The 17,285-nt window shown below is 43.2% G+C and overlaps 1 protein-coding gene across 7 annotated transcripts in view; it reads left to right on the forward strand.

Moving 5' to 3' along the window:
- Positions 1–17,285, forward strand: part of EVL (Enah/Vasp-like) — a 136,249-nt gene that overhangs the window by 65,605 nt on the left and 53,359 nt on the right. For all 7 annotated transcript variants that reach the window (XM_066607970.1, XM_066607967.1, XM_066607972.1 and 4 more), the window contains exon 2: positions 15,829–15,997. In XM_066607970.1, coding sequence (XP_066464067.1) covers positions 15,829–15,997 — 169 coding nt within the window. The remainder of the gene's footprint in view (positions 1–15,828; positions 15,998–17,285) is intronic.

The raw sequence follows: 17,285 nt of genomic DNA on the forward strand, positions 1-17,285 counted from the left end.
TATTGATTGGCTGAGTAATGCTGGATGAACCAATCAGAGTCATCGCTTCCTGGAGGCGGGATTTACGAATCCCGCAGCCAGGAAGTGATCTTCTATGGGCAAATGAGGACTGCAGGACGCACGGCGGAGCCCCGGACAGCCACAGAAGGACCTGGGCCGAGCCTGCTAGGCAAGTATTCCTTTTTTTTTTTTCAGGAATACAGCTAGGGCTTTCTTTAGGGGTACCCTATGTTTGGTATGCCCAATGTGTGCTACATTTTTAAGTCTATCTAATGAAAATTAGTTTTAATAAGTCTAGTCTACTTTGTGAAGGGCTACTATTAGAGATGAGTGAACCTACTCGTTTCGAGAAATTACTTGATCGAGCACCGCGATTTTCAAGTACTTCCGTACTCGGGTGAAAAGATTCGGGGGGGCGGGCGGAGGCATGGCGGAGCGGGGGGTAGCAGCGGGGAACAGGGGGGAGCCCTCTCTCTCTCCCTCTCCCCCCCACTTCCTGCTGCAACCCCTACTCACCCACGGCGCCCCCCGAATCTTTTCGCCCGAGTACGGAAGTACTCGAAAATCGCGGCGCTCGGGCGAAAAAGGGGCGTGGCCGAGTAGGTTCGCTTATCCCTAGCTACTATGCTAAAAATAAAAATAGCCTCTGCGATCCCTTATTTCACGGGTAGGGCCTAACCTTTTCGCAATAAAATTGCACAAGCTTATAGTGCAATTTTTTATCGCCAGCAGCAGCGAAACAATGCAGGATTTTTTGCAGGAAAATCGCATAACTAACGCTACAAAATCGTGGGAATACAGCTGTGAAATTGCCGCAATTTTGTAGCGGCAATATCTCTATTGCCCGTGTGAAAGAGGCCTTATGCATGTATATACTGGAGGGATCGTTACATAATGAATGAACAAAATAATTCACTGGCGTGGCCCTTTAATGAGTGGGTGCTTTTCTGCTTAGAAGCCACCATCAGTCACACATTGTTAGACTACACAGAACGTCTGCTCTTTCACAGTTGGAGCTTTCTTGTGTGAAAATTGGAGATGTGACCCCAGAGTACAGCAAGAAATCAAGTGAACAAGTTTTCCGTGGATCAGTTTCAGTGTGAACCTACATTAAAATGGGGAAACTGAGCGATCTGAGCAGCTTCCAGTGATACACGGTCATTGGTGCTAGAATACATGGGGACAGTATTCCAAAACTGTCAACCTTGTGGGAATATCTTGTTAATGAAATATACAGAGAATGATGTAATGAGGAAAAACGTCTAACAAAATAGGATCCTGTGGATGTAAACAACTGTACCAAAGGAGTCAGAGTAGGAAGTCAAGAATCATTCTCACAAACAGGCCATGCATTGCGAAGCAAGTTGTAGCTGAATGCTGGTGCTCTAATTAACGTGTCTGAGCTTACAACTCGTCGCATGGATGGGCTATGACAGCAGACAACCAGTTGCAGAGCCAGTGCTGTAGAAGAGAAACCGAATGACAAGACTCCATTGGGTGAAAGAGAATCTCTGAACAGCTGAAAAACATTGTCTGGTCAGATGAATCCAGATTTCTGTTGCACCATGCTGATGGGAGGGTCAGAATTTGGTGCAAGCAGCATGAACTGATGAACCCTACATGTCAGAATCTACAACTAAGTTGTGGAAACTGCAAAAAGCTCCCTGTCCACATGGGCCAATATTCCTGTAGTGATTTCAACACCTTGTGGAATCGATGGCACAACGGATTGCTGAGACTCTAAAGGCCAAAGAAGGTCCAATGTGCTACTACCGTAGATGGGTGTTTATAATAAAGTAGCCATTCAGTGTATATCTGCTAAAATGTTTCATTGTAAAGAATAGAGTACCATAGATCCAATGGCTCAGAAACCCCTTACTCCTTCCTGCAGGGTGATATAGGAAGCTGAGCATGATCAAGAGCATCAATCACTTTTTTTAGAGGATGGGATTAAGTAGAAGAAGGGAAGTGACAACCTCTCTGAGCACATGTCTGCCTTGGTGCAACAGTTGTCACTATTTCTGGTGACTTCATCATCATTGCATAGACATTTGAGCAGATCTTTAATCGGTGGGTATTCTTCTTAGAAGCTCCAGACTGATGGATAAAGCCACTGAAAATTCTATCAGTGTGAACAATAGGGCAGCCCAGATGACCATTGTGTGACCATAGGTGGCTTGTGGTGTTGCTTATATGACCTTCAGGGATACAGACCATAGAGTAGATGTTAGCATAAGGTGGCTTCCTTATATTTCCAAATCCTGTTACTTCTCATTAATGGGTTAACCTGATGCCTGACCTGGCATTATCCTTGAGAAGCGCAGATTTTGGTTGCTTTGTCAGTGCCGGGCTGGTGCCAGTCGTAACATCTGCTATAATGGATGAATAGCGGTTTACATTTTTTGTAATCTAATACTGGTCTTGATGACTTGTGCCAAGTTACAGCGATTCAGTAGCATCTGCCGCCTTGCCAGTGAATTTCCCTGACTACTGTTTCATGAAGTCTGTGGGCCATCCAGTGACTTCATCTAATTCATCCTCTGAGGATATTAGCAACAGGGGGCAGTAATGAGTCATACGATGAAGTTTATTCAGTGGATGTGTTTGTGGGAAAGCTGGATAGTAACGTGTCCATCTCTGAGGCATTGTTGTCCAGCTTTTCCAGGCTCCCTAAATGTCTTCATATATGTCATAATATGGGAGCTAATGGTATATTCCTGTCATTCAGGAGTCTTGGAAAGCTGGGTAACAACCTCATGGGAGCTATATTGGCTGGCATATTGTTTGCCCTTAAGGTTTCCCTTCAACTGATGTAACTGAAATAACTCATTTTTTTCTGTTTTTGGTAAATCTGGGTGAGAACCAATATGGCTGGTTGTTGACCAACTGCATTGTAAAGCTGCCTAGTTATTCACTGACCATTCAGGTTATCATTATAGGGATATTACAGGACTTTGATGATCATCTATTGATGACCGGTTGACCATTAGAGACCTGCCACCCTGGATGCCCACCAATCAGCTGATTCCTGGGACCGCTGTCACTACAGACTGCATAGGAAGCAGAAAGCACTGACCATACCGCAGTGGCCCAGGTTAGTACTGCAGGAGCTGCGACTGCAGCACCAACCCAGGCTGCTGTGCTATGGTCGGTCTGATCTGCTTTCTATGTGGTCTGTAGTGACAGCGGCCCCAGGAATCAGCTGATTGGAGAGGATCCTAAGCAGAGGGTCCCTGATGATCATCCAATGATGACCTGCCAGTAATCCATAGAAATTTTTTTAAAGTCCTAGAATAGCCTTTTAAATCTTTAATTCCCGCTATATTAGTTGCCACCCAACTTTCCCAAGACCAGATATAACATGAAATAACTGAATTTAATTTCTGTTTTGTTTCTAAGCTGGGTAACGGCTAATATGACTACCATTACAACCTGCAATACGTCATGTAAAGGGTGTAGCTTTAATGGGTGCCCAATAGCCCCTCTGTCACCTAAGAAGATATTATAAATGGCACACATAAATTGAAGTCATTCACAATTGTACCATTACTAATGGGCTGTGCCTGCCCTTATCTACTGTGTTGAATTTGGAAGGTAGCTTCAAGTTACACCTCTGGGTTGTTTCCTAGCTTTCCCAGACTCCTGCATGTTAAAACCCTAATGGGTACCATATCTGTTCTTGTCACCCAGCTTTTCCAGGAACAGATATAAAAGACTATATCAAACCAGTAAATAAACTTTGAACATGGTTGTTCATATTCATAGCAGAAAATAAGCATTTCAGAGAAATTGTGGACAAGGGCTAAGTCTAGCCGAGCCCCCTGGAAATAGACTGGAGACTGTGGTCTGGCTTGGAGCTGGTCACCGTTATTTCGCCACTGGCATTGGCCCATGGCACACATGGCGAAGTGTAGACTGAATCTGAACCCTGTGATACCTGGCTGTATAAGGGTTAACTGGAGGAGTCAAGTATATAGACGTCTGTAAGCAGAGCAGTCACTACCAAAATAGAGGCAAGCACGAGCGGAAAAGAAACTAGTAATTTTAGCAGGTTGAGTACAACGCTGAGAAGAATTTTTTTGCTTCTACTTTTTTTTCCTGCACTGAAATAAACTGAATAGGGCAGGATGTGATACAACCTAAAACCAGAAGCAGAGTAGTTTTGGAACTGGAGTTTCTATAGTAAGCAGCGATAAATAGTTCTAATAATACGATCAGGTATTGGTCAGTGCCAGGAAGCTGCTGCCTAAAGCTGTTTGATTAAAGCGAACATCCAGTCCTGAACAAACAAATGGCCGCACCGCTTCTCTGACTACCTGCACACTGTATGCATCACGCTCGTGGGTAGAAGCCCTAAGGCCGCCTTCACACTACTGGATTTCAATAGCAGAATCCACGATCATCACCCGCACGGACGAACCCGCTAGCGGAACCTGGCTTTGCCATGTGTAACCGGCCTAATTGGTTTTAGTGGGTCTGTGTGCCGTCTGTGAAATATACTGGTATGATCATCGTTGTTTGTCCAGGGTTGCTTTTAGGTCAGTGTAATCAGGGCTGTTTTTGGCCAAAAGGGCGTAAAAGGGAGTGACATCCAGCGAGTCAGTGACAACCGGTACGGCGGAGCAGATACCTGGTGTACAGTGAACGTATATACACAGGGCATGATGAGGTTGTAGCATTGACCTGATGTAAGACAAGACACCATGGAGGTCCTGCTCAAACATCATCTTCCCCACAGAGGTCAACTGCCCTCATCGATATGAGCCTTATGGATGTGCAGCCGATTATAGGGCAGGGCTGAGAGGACAACACTCATCATGGACAACCCCTTTAATGTGGGGACCTCCAGAGACCCCAACAAAGAGATGTTTTCTAGGGAATGTCGTGTCCAGGCAGGAATTGGAAAATCTAGTAGTGCATGGGGGTTTCTGCTCCAGGTCATAGAGGGGAGTCCCATGTCAGAATCCCATTCTGTGACATCCATGTACTCTAATAAGGTATCTGAACATGTGTTGTCTTGCTGGAACAACCCTTTTAATTAAGATTTCCAGTTTCAATACATAAAGCTTAGACCGTATATTGTATAATAATTGCTTTGTGGCTCTCTAATATCAATTACTCACATTTTTTTCAATATCTATGCTTTCTGTCAGTGAATTGGCATCTTCGATAATGTAAGTTTCTGATCTAGACATGTGAGGCTCATACAGAGTAAATGTACTGTAACTGTAAAGAGCTGTGCGCCTATGTGAAGGTCACATGACCTGGATCACACAGGTGCGTATGATGTTACAAGCCTGCTCTTGTATTGAGCCATCCACATGTGTTCAGGACACATTTTCTTCTTCTGGAAGTAAACAAAATAAGCTTCCGTTCAGTGACAGTAAGCAGAGATCTTGAAAACAAGAACTGCAGTATGACCAAACAAGGGGCAGATTTTTTGCAAATGTCTGACTGTATCATGATTTAAATAGTACAGACTATTTTATGAGCAGCAGATGATGCCTGTTCTAAGCATAGCTCCATGATGTCAGGGGTCACATGTAATGAGGGCATACATACCATAGAGGCAGCCGATGCAGCTGCTGGGGGTCCATGAGAGGAGAGGGCCCAGCTGAGCATATGAGCTCATGCAGTACTGGCTTTAGCCAGCCGATAGCATCATTGTATAACGGCAGAAAGAGAGTAAGCCCCCTAGGAAAACCAGGATACAAATTGGATTGGAAAGGGTTAAATGATCCTAGATGGGTATCATTTCTCCTTAAGGAGAGCACTTAGAAGGTGTGAGGAGATTTATAAGGTCACCCATGCTCCTCTGGGAAATATGCAAATTGAAGATGGACCAATGCCTCTACAGTGCCACCTATTGGAAGGCAGCATTCCTGCAAGTCTATGTCTGACCAATAACACCAGGAAGCCCCTCTGTTCCATGTACCCCAGTGTTGTATTAGAAGACGCACTGTATGAATTTTCGTTTTACATAAATTATAATTGTTGTATAGTGAGCTACAAAAGGATATAGTAAGCTGTGAGAAGCATAGGTTTTCGGCCTTAGCATGAAAACAGGAATTTTACCATTCACTGACCACAAGCGGAGATCTTAAAAATGGTTAAAGACCATCCCTGTGGCCCAGAGTAACCAACCAGAGCTCAGCTTTCATTTCTCAAACTACTCAGGAAAATTGAAAACTGAGCTCTGATTGGTTGCTATGGGTCACAAGGACAGACCCACTGATGGCCTGTTTTCAGAAATCTTCCCAAATGTATATTAGAAAGTTGCAGAGCTTTTCCTTGTACTTCTTATCTGCAGAAGACTGGAAACCCAAATTGAGCTTGCTTTAATGTTATCCTGACTTCCATAAATGACAGATGCAGCCGGCTCTTATGGATGACTCCATTGTACTTATTTATTCTTACATTTTTGTGAATTGCAGAATTGTACAAACACTAAAGACCTACAAATTACAATGCAGTGCCCGTTCTAAAACAGTGCTGCCTTGTAGAATCAGGGAACAGCATCTTAACACCGCTTGTGTATGTATGCTCTAAGGTATAGCCAGGGGTAATGGTCCAACGCAATACAGGGCTATTACTTCCCATACAGGTTCTAGCACCTCTTACGGAAAAAAATCCACGGGAAAATCCGCACCAAAATCCGCTTGTGGATTCTGATGCAGATATTGACCGTGGAATTTACTTACTGCAATGAATTCCATGGTGAAAATCCTGCACCGCGTGCTGCAGATATTTTCCACCATAAGGACATAGTGTTTATTAAAGGGGTTGTACCCGGATCACAAGTCGTGCCCTAACCACAGGATAGAGGATATCTTGTTGATCTGTGAGGTTCTCACCGCTGAGACACCCATCCATCCTGGGAACGGAGGTCTGATGTCCACTGTCCTCCTCACTGCAGGCTTACTGCATCCCCTCGGTGAGGAGGAGACTGATTAAAGAGCTAGTCACGCAAGTATACCGCCACTCCATTCACTTTCAATGGAACTGCCAGAGATAGCCAAGCAGCAAGCACTCAGGTGTTTAAGTCAGCCCTATTGAAATGTATGGAGCAGCAACACTGCATACTTGGCCAACTTTCTATTAATTCTTATGTCACTGTGGAGGGAGACGCGGAGTGACAGGCGGAGGGGTACATTGGCCCCACATTCTTAAGATTGGTGGGGTTCTCAGCAGTGATCACCAAGTTATACCTTATTCCTTGGATAGAGGATAACTGTTGATTCTGGCACAACCTGTTTAAACACACATTCATGGCTTTATCACATTGTAGCGCAGAATGGGCCTGTGAAAAAATCGCAGCTAACTGCACAAAAAAATAGCGTGAACGGGCAATTTCCAGCTATCAAGTCCCGAGCTTAATTAGCTGTGAAATCACCCATTCACATAATCAGGAGCTGCGTGTTGCCGGAAAAATGCGCTACTGTTCAGAATTACTCGGTCGGTAGAAATCCTTCTAATGTCTAAACTACAGACACCTATCTTCTTTTCCGAGCGTTGGGCGCAGCTAAACTCCCTACCGCTCCCTTGTTATCCAGCTCCCATAGGAGTCTATGGAAACTCCCACGCATCACGCACCAAAGATAGGTCAGGTCTTATCTCTTCTCGCACCACGGACCTTAGATGCGGGCATCGCAGTCACGCATGTCCTATCTTTGCAGGTGTAATTCCTTCATGTGAACGTTTCTGTAGGAAACCATTGGTTCTATTAGACGCCATCTTTTCACGTGCCTATACTGCGCTAAAACTTACATAGTACTACACATGGCTGTGGAATTCCATCAGGAAATCCGTAGCTGAAATTTCTTAACATATCCATAATATGTGAATTTATCCTAAGAGGTGGGGGGGGGGGGGTGTAGAGAGGATATAATAGGGTGGAGAAAAAATATGGAAAAAATGAACCATCAAGGCTTCCTACAAACACAACTTTTATGTGGCTTTTGTTAAAAACAAAAACCTGAATCTCAGATGGTTTTCACATTTTTTTTTCATGTTCTTTTGTTCTCACATTCTTGACATGCATTTTTCCAGGTCTTCTGTTTTCTATAGAGAAATCTAATAAAAGACATTCAAAAATACTCCATGCATTGAAAACAAAAAGAAAAGCTGAAAACTGTAAAAGCGCACAAATGCTGCATAAAAAGACACAAAAACCCGGTACCTTCTACATCATACATGTGGCCACAGCATTTTTTTGCCATAAAGGTGCAACCAAAAAAAACTGCAATAGACTCAGCAACTTTCATAATTATGTTATGTGTGAAAGCGCCCTAAAGTGGAGAACTGCGGAGAGTTCACAAAGGCTCACGTCCTGTGGGAACAAGATGTTCTGGAAGGCACAGATGCGATTGGGTATTCTGCAGTAAGTCCTCCATTCACATTTTATTGTAGGTCAGTGACCCATTCTCCGTTTTTATCTGCACTAGTTTGCACTTGATCTGAGGAAGGGGTGTTGAGTGGCTACAGAACTGTGAGGGAGAAAGAGTAGTTGAGAATGCATACTAAGGGCGCCCACCCACTGGCGTTTGCGATTTCCATGCGTTAAAAACGCTGCGTTTTTCCCGGCGTTTTTTGCCGCGTTTTCGCGGCGTTTCCATTAATTTCCATTGACTTTCATGGGTGCATTAGGAGAAAAATAAGGACACATATGCAACTGACAGTTCCTATGTTAAAAAACGCCACGCAACGCAAAACGCCAGTGGGTGGGAGTACATTCAATTCTAATGGCACTTGAGAAAAAACGCAAAACGCAGAGAAACGCAAATCGCCAGTGGGTGGGCGCCCTTAGGGTGACTACCCACTAGCTCTTGCGAATTTGCTGCGTTTTTTCCCCAGGTCTCTATGGGGCTTTCTAATGTTAAAAACGCATCTCGGCAAAATCACAATTTACTGCAAAAATCATGATTTTGCGCAATGCGATTTTTACATTAACAAGTCCCATAGAGCCCTGGAGAAAAAACGCTGCGAATTTCGCAGTGAAAAAGAACTGTAGTGGGTAGTCACCCCAATGCTGATATGCATTAGCCTTCCTTCCCACATAGTTGTATTTCTGGTGTTTTTTGTAATAAATACATTTTTTGACAATGCCTGCAATTTTTTTACAAGCATTTGTTGTTGTTTTTTTGTTTTTTGGTCGCACAGTTTTTTTCGTTCAACAAGGTTTAATTGTGACAAAGGAGGCAATGCATAGATGACCACGCATAGTTTTTTGGTGATTTTTTTTTTTCATTGAGAAGCCTATGGGAAAACGCCAGGAAAAGCGCACAAATGTTGCAATTTTTTGAAAAGACACCATGGACAAGAGGAAGAGGAACAAACGGCTGCAGGACATACGCAATCAAAGCTGCATTTTTGAAAAAAGAGAAAACTATGTAGCACCTGCTGTAAATGATTGGGATTGAACAGTTATTTGAACTTTCGTTTTCCTGATCATCATGGCCATGTAAAAGTGTGTGAATCAGTGGTCACCATAGCCGCAGTCCGCTGCCGTGTGAGAACAGCGGAGAGCACGCAGCGATAGACCTGCTTGGTCGATCAGTGCTTGTTTCATTGGGCTGCTTGTTGGCCTGTATGAAAGCACCCCAATATTGGTTGTCATCCAGCTTTTCCAGGAATAGACACTTTAATCATATTACAGTGCTATATGGACACAATTGAGACAGTAGAGGGCACTATCGCCTTGTGACCAGAATATAGTTAGTCGGACTTTATAAGGTTGTAAATAGCACTGATGTCACCTCCGCTGCGCTTTTTTATTCATGGAATACATTGCAAAGGAGGGAAACCTACCTCAGTCTGAGGCCATTAGAACTACAAGTCCCAAGATGATCTGGCAATGCCAGTAATCTGTTGTTCTGACCACACATCCATTACTAATCCTGTGTACACAAGTGAGTGGAATGCAGTTATTCCTAGTGTTCAGTACAAAAGAAGTCATATCGTGCAATGATTCTATCTATGCTATTCACAATACAGTGCATGGGAAGTTGTCCTTCATACAGAATCGGAACATATATGGGTAGCTATACAATGACATGCCAGAAGTCATGGGATAGCAAAGCGTAAAGTGATCATGAAGTGGTGTTGCCTCATGTGACGGCTTGGGAACGCCCGTGCCTGTAAACGTTGTGAGATGTTATCTTGTGAGTGAGGTGGAAAGCCGCCCACGGTGCTCATGGTGAGATAATATGAATTATTGGGCTTCAAATGAGGCATGATAGTGGGTACCAGACTAATGGGACATGCCTTAATCCATATTGGCATTACTGCCTACAGTGGACAGCGCAGTGGCAACTTACAGATGCTTAACCCCTTAATGATGGCTAATTCACCTTTTTACTGACCTCATTAACCCCTTAGTGACCAAGCCTGTTTGCACCTTAATGACCAAGCCAAATTTTGGAAATCTGACCTGTCACTTTAACATAGAATAACTCTTTAAAGGTTTTGCATATTTAAGTTTTTTCACCACATATTCTACTTCATTTAGGTAGTAAAAAAAACAATAAAATTTGTGTATATTTATTAAAAGCTCCAAAATGGGAAAAAAGTTTTCACATTTTCAACTGCAGTATCTTAAATATGTGCAATCATACTGTACAAATTTTTGATATGATATATATTTTCATCTGTTTACTTTATTCTGGAAGCACATTGGAAAAACTTTAGTTTTTTTTAACTATTTAGAAGATGTACAAATGTAACATTGATTATTAATATTTTGAGGAACATTTTGTTTTCCTACACCAAGCCAAGATTGCAAAGGCTCATAGGTGTCAGAATGATAGATACCCACACAAATGACCGCATTTAAAAAAAATACACATCTTATTGTATTCACTGAGAGGGGTCAGGAGTATTTTGGCACAAGTTTATTTTCAGGAATTATTGCAATTTAGAGGAAAAAAAATAACATTTCAGATTTTTTCAAATGTGTCATTTTAAAGACAGGATTTTTTTCTATAGTGCACATGAAAATGAGGATTTGCACCCCAAAATCGATACACCTGTTTGTCCTGTGTTCAGAAACATACCCATTGTGGCCTAAATCTTATGTCCGTATGCATAACGGGGCCCCAAATGAAAAAAGCAGCCAGTGGCTTTCAGAACAGACATTTTGCTTGAAGGTGGTTTAGGCCCCATTGCCCATTTGTAGACACCTTGAGTGTCCAAAGCCATAGAGAAACCCTACAAATGATCCCATTTTGAAAACTAGACCCCTTAACGAATTCATGTAGAGGTGTACTGCGTATTTTGAGGTAACCGTTTTTGAATGAATCTGAGCAAAGCAGAAGGAAGAAATTACGATTTTCATTTTTTTGCCAATTGTGTCATTTTTAAAAACAGGTTTTTTTTGTACAGCACACATATGAATGAAGACTTTTACCCCAAAATGGATATCCCTGTTTGTGTTCAGAAACATACCCATTGTGGCTTTAACCTTATGTACATATGCACAATGGGGCTCAAACTGAAAGGAGCATTAAACTTCAACTGTTTTTTACCTTCTACATCGCTATTATCCATTGGATAACGGCGATCATGTAATCAGGGACTGCTCACTGCGGCCCTCGGTCACTGCTCCAGGCTCTCAGCTCCCTTTAATAGCTAGGAGCAAGGAGATTTTAAATTTCCCAGGGCCTCCCCAGCTTCTGCGCTTGCATCTGTCTTTTTGCTGACAGGCGCATAATTCCAAAGCTGGGGAAAGGTCCGCGGATAAGGAACACATTGGGGGACATCACCGGAGACCTTTGATAAGTAATTTTACTTCCTGTCACGGATCGGATCCGTGACGGGAGGTGAAACGTTTTACTTTTACATAATCACCATTATCCATTGGATAACGGCAATCACGTGACCAAGGACCGCAGCCCCCCGTAAAATCTCCAGGCTCTTGGAAGATTTTAAATTAACCCTGCAGTCTGTGGCTTTTGCACGTGCGTCCTCCATTTTGGCTACAGGCACGTGTGCAGAAGCCCGGGTAAGGTCCGTGGATAAATCTGTGGGCCTTAAATACGTAATTTTATCTCCCCTCACGGATATGAAACTTAAAGGTTTTAAGCTTTATTTTTACTTTACATAATCGCCGCGTTCATCTGACTGGGAACTGCATACAACGGCTCCCGGTGACATCTCCCTGCCCTACTCATGCTAGCTGAGAGCGAGGAGTTTTTAAATCCCCTTCTGTGCATGTGCCCGACATTTTATGTCTGACGGACACGCGCAGAACAAGGTGTCAAGTCCTGGAGACAAGAACGCAGCGAGACATTGCAGAGGATGGAGGGGAGTAGTTTCTAGCTCCCCTCATGGATCTGATCTGTGAGGGGAGCTGAAACTTTAACTTTATTTAACTTTGTGTTTACTTTCATGTGTTCGCTGTTACCCATTGGGCTGGCATGCATTTGCTTTAATCCCCAGGGCTGCCATGTTTTTACAGGCCTGGGAATTAAAGCCCAGCAAGCCAGGATGTAAAAAGACTATGGGCTGGTCAGTAAGGGGTTAATGGGCTTTAAACCTGAACATACATGTTTTAGGGCGACGGATTGGCTGACTACTGACAGCCAGGCTCCTGCTCTAACCACCAGTACTGGAGAAAGCTCAGATTCTGGCAGTTTAATCCCTTACATGCCACAATCAAAAGCAACTGCAGCATGTAAGCAAATGACAGGGGATGAGGGCTCCTTCTGTCACTTATTGGCATCCCGTAGTGCAATTGTAAGGTACCAATGGTTTCCCATGGAAGTCTATCAAATGCCTTCAAGTCTGCCATGTAACTCAGCCTATTAGTCCCTGCCTCCCTCGGAATCTAATAGGCTGCTGTCATAGTAGGGTGTACTACATAAGTAATGCAGTGTGCTATCCTAACTATTGAACGATTGCATCTTCAACTTACCTTGAGTTACTTCAAAATAGCATCAAAAAAGTTCAATAAAGTTTAATTTAAAGAAAAAATATTCAATTTTAAAAAATACATATTTTTCTTCACAAAAACCCTTTTTAAATAGATAAATTGAAAAAGCAGCACATGATAGGTATTACTGCTTTTGTAAAAACCCAGGCAATAAAGATATTTTGTTATTTATTAGAGATGAGCGAACGTACTCGGATAGGCACTACTCGTCCGAGTAATGTGCCTTATCCGAGTACCGCTCTACTCGTGCTGAAAGATTCGGGGCGCTCCGCTGCTGACAGGTGAGATGCGGCGGGGAGCGGGGCAGAGCGGGCGGGAGAGAAGGAGAGAAAGATCTCCCCTCCGTTCCTCCCCGCTCTCCCCTGCAGCTCCCCGCTCCGCAGCGCGTCCCGAATCTTTCAGCACGAGCGGGGAGGTACTCGGATAAGGCACATTACTCGGACGAGTAGTGCCTATCCGAGTACGTTCGCTCATCTCTATTATTTATCTCTCGTGGTCAGCGCCGTAAAAATAATTTTGAAACTTCATGCCAGAATTGTTACTTTTCTTTTCACCTCCACAAAAACACAATAAAAAGCAATTCAAAATGTATCAAGACAGTGTCAATTAAATCTTCAACTCCCTCCGCAAAAAACAATGAATGCCATAAAAACAAAACCAGAAACGATGGCCGAATTTCTGTGGGTTTTCTATCCCCCCCCCCCCCCACACACACACACCTCCCGCTTAAAAAAAAAAAAAAAAAGTTATAAAAGTTATGCAATAGAGAGGTGCCATTAAAAAAATACAACTCGTCCCTAAAAAGAAAAGCCCTCATATGGCTATGACAATCGCTTGGCCCTTTGGGCAAAAAATAGACTCATCACTAAGCTTATCGCTACCAGCATCATCTAGCCAGAATTGTCCATTCAAACAGACAGGCAAATTTGGCAGAAATCATATCCACATTCATTGCAGAAAGTCCAACACAGATATCTCACAGCTCAGTGCCTTTGTGCCACCATGACACCGGACACACCATACCTCACCTGGGCTCATGAGGTTGCTAACTACACTCTAGAGGACTAGCAAGAAGTGACGTGGTACAATGAGTCACTGTACCAATTGTTTCAGGCTCATGGTAGGGTTTGTGTGTGGCGCAGACTCCATGTAGCCATGGACCTAAGTGGTGAACAAGGCAATGTGTAGGCTGGTGGTGGCTCTATACTGGTGGTGGGGTATGCTCTTATGACATGAGTTGGGAGCACTAGTCCAACTAAAAATATCATTGACTGGTGCCTGTTACTTTTCACTGCGTGGTGATGATTTGCAGCGCTTCATAGATCTCATATACCCTCTCAATGCTGGGATATTCCGGCAGGATAATACACTGCGCCATCTGTCTCAAATTGTCCAAAATTGATTCGAGGAGCATTCCAAAGAGCTCCTACAAATAGTGTGCCATGCATATTTGCTTGACATGAGCCCAATAAAGAATTTATGGGATGTGGTGGAGAGGTCAATTTGTACCCGAGATCCTGCACCTACAAATATCATGAAGTTGTGGGTGGCTATCCAGATGGCCTAGCTCAACATCCTTCCAGATGTCTTCTGTTCACTTGTGGAATTGATGCCTTGTCGATTTGCTGCACTTCACAAGGCTAGAAGGGGTTCTACACTATATTAGATCCTGTCCCATGACTGTTGCATGTCTCTCTATAGTTGGCATTCTGAAAATATTGAGTAATAATACTGTGCAAGAATGCAAACTGCAAATTGCCCTGCATACAGGGTAATGATAAAAGGGTCCAGAATGCAGAAAGTGGGGAGTTATACTGTGCCATTACCCCACATACCTTTCATTTCAAGGGCAAACACAGGCAGATGTCTCACTGAGATGGAGTTGAGGTGATATACCTGTCCATATTTGGACCAGAGGCGTAACTTGAAGCTCCTGGGCTCCAGTGCAAAACCTGTAACAGGGCCCCCAACTATAATGCTTTATTCATAGTACTGGGCCCCCTATATGGAGAAGAGAGGCCTTATGGGCCCCCTAAGGCTCCTGGGCCCGGGTGCAACCGCATCCTCTATAGTTACGCCCCTGATTTGGACTAACTGAGACCTATTGCTGAACATGACTGGAATGGGGCTGTGATATAACTACGTTATTTCACCACTGAGGGTTTGTTACAATTGTATGTAGTGTAGATAAGCCTCTCTGAATATTTGCTACAATGTATCAGTTTGGAGTTCATGGCATTTAGGTTTCCGAGGATTGTTTAGGTTGAGTATATTAGTACTCAGCTGTGAATATTTGGGTTTTATGTCTCTAAGCAATGTTTTAATTCACTGATTGCAAGCAGAGATTTTAAAATAATGAGGAAGTATATTCTCAGTTACCTTATATTAAGCCTAGAGATGAGCGAGCATACTCGCTAAGGCAAACTACTTGAGTGAGTAGGGCCTTATGTGAGTACCTGCCCGCTCGTCTCTAAAGATTCGGGTGCCGGCGGGGAGTGGTGGGGGAGAGCGGGGAGGAATGGGGGGGAGATCTCTCTCTCACTCTCTTCCCCCCCCCCCTCCCGCTTCCCCCTTGCTCACTCCCGCAACTCACCGCTCTCACCCACCGGCACCCGAATCCTTAGAGACGAGCGGGCAGGTACTCGCATAAGGCAATACTCGCTCGAGTAGTTTGCCTTAGCGAGTATGCTCTCTCATCTCTAATTAAGCCACAACAGTTTTGGATGCAGCAAGGCAATGACCTCTCTCAGGAATCTTTCATTGTGTGAAGGGCAGCTGCCTGTGTGTTCCTACAAGAGAGGTGTTTTGCTTTATTCCAGCCTCTATGCTCCAGATTTTGATGTTCCTTTCTGTCACAATGAAGCCATGTCTAACGTTGCTCTCTTTTTTTATGATTTCAGTGAACAGAGTATCTGCCAAGCTCGTGCTTCTGTCATGATCTACGATGACACCAGCAAGAAATGGGTGCCAATTAAACCTGGGCAGCAGGGCTTCAGCCGGATTAACATTTATCATAATACTGCCAACAATACCTTCAGAGTAGTCGGAGTGAAACTTCAGGATCAGCAAGTATGTACAGTCTGAAAACATGCCTGATGATGACTGCTTAAAATGTACAAATGTGTTTTTTTTGTTATTGCAGCAACCACTAGGAGGAGCCTATGAGTTTATTGCATACAGTTCTCATTGTACTCAATCTGTCTTCAGTAAGCTTTAAAGCTCCCTCTAGTGGATGTAGCCAGAATTGTATCATTCATCAAATTGTCAACATTTCCCTTTAAAAGATTAAGAAATATGGCTGCTGCTCCCCTGTATTGGGACTTAGGTTTCTGAGTTAGAAGGCATAATTCCCTTTTTTTCTTTTTTTTTTGAGCTTTGCATTCACAATCCCAGTCATTATATGGCATCTTCTTCCTGTGTTACCTGATTTCTAAAAAATAGGAGGAGGAGAAATGTAATATCACATGGCAGGCATGCAGATGAATGGCTATCCATATACGCATACAGTACATGGCTTACATCCACCACAGTGGGAGGCACTCTTACAGAGTGGTTCTTCGTTCAGGCTCACTGAGGGAGGTCGTGAGCAGAAATTCTCCATTCTATGAAATCCTTATAACCTAATAAGGTATATGGACTTGGAGAAAATTAACTTTATTAATGTAAAATGAAAAGCTATGCAGCTTCCTAATATAGTTTGTGTTTCTGTTTTTCTTTTCTTGGTGTCACTAAATGTAATCATTTTTGTTTGGCTGTAAAGCCATACCCAGTGCTACTCATGTAACTGGGGACTTGTCATAGTGGATCAGTGCAGGAAATCCACTCTGAGCTAAAAGCACAAATCTGGCTCTGGCTCTGGACATTAGACTGATACCTGCAATGATACATGGTAACAAACAAGAGTATATCTATTGACTGACTATAAGGAAATGATACAATATTGGAAATGATATACAAGTAACTTGCAGAGTTTTCATCATACAGTGATTAAAGGGGTTATTTTCACTATCCAGCATTTTTCCCAAACTCCCTGAACTTTTATAAACTTTTAGAATCATGCGTACTCTATGGTATTTGCTTATATAGCTCTGATATATTTTATCTCCCGTTCTAATGTGAGATACTACACTGTTTGCTCATCCAGCATAGTGATGTGCAGTACCACTGTGCCCTATGTGAATTCTCATTAGTGGATGCTATTTGTGCATGTTCAGTCTTAGATTCACTAAGCCTTGCTAGATAGCTGAAGGGACGTCTTCACCTTCCCGGGGAAGCAGCACTATAGTTTAACGAGCATGACCAACATGACCTGTTGCAAGGATCCGAAAGATGTAGGGGACTAAGAAAACCATTTATG

Source organism: Eleutherodactylus coqui, chromosome 6 (genome assembly GCF_035609145.1).
Source record: "Eleutherodactylus coqui strain aEleCoq1 chromosome 6, aEleCoq1.hap1, whole genome shotgun sequence".
Lineage (NCBI taxonomy): Eukaryota > Metazoa > Chordata > Amphibia > Anura > Eleutherodactylidae > Eleutherodactylus > Eleutherodactylus coqui.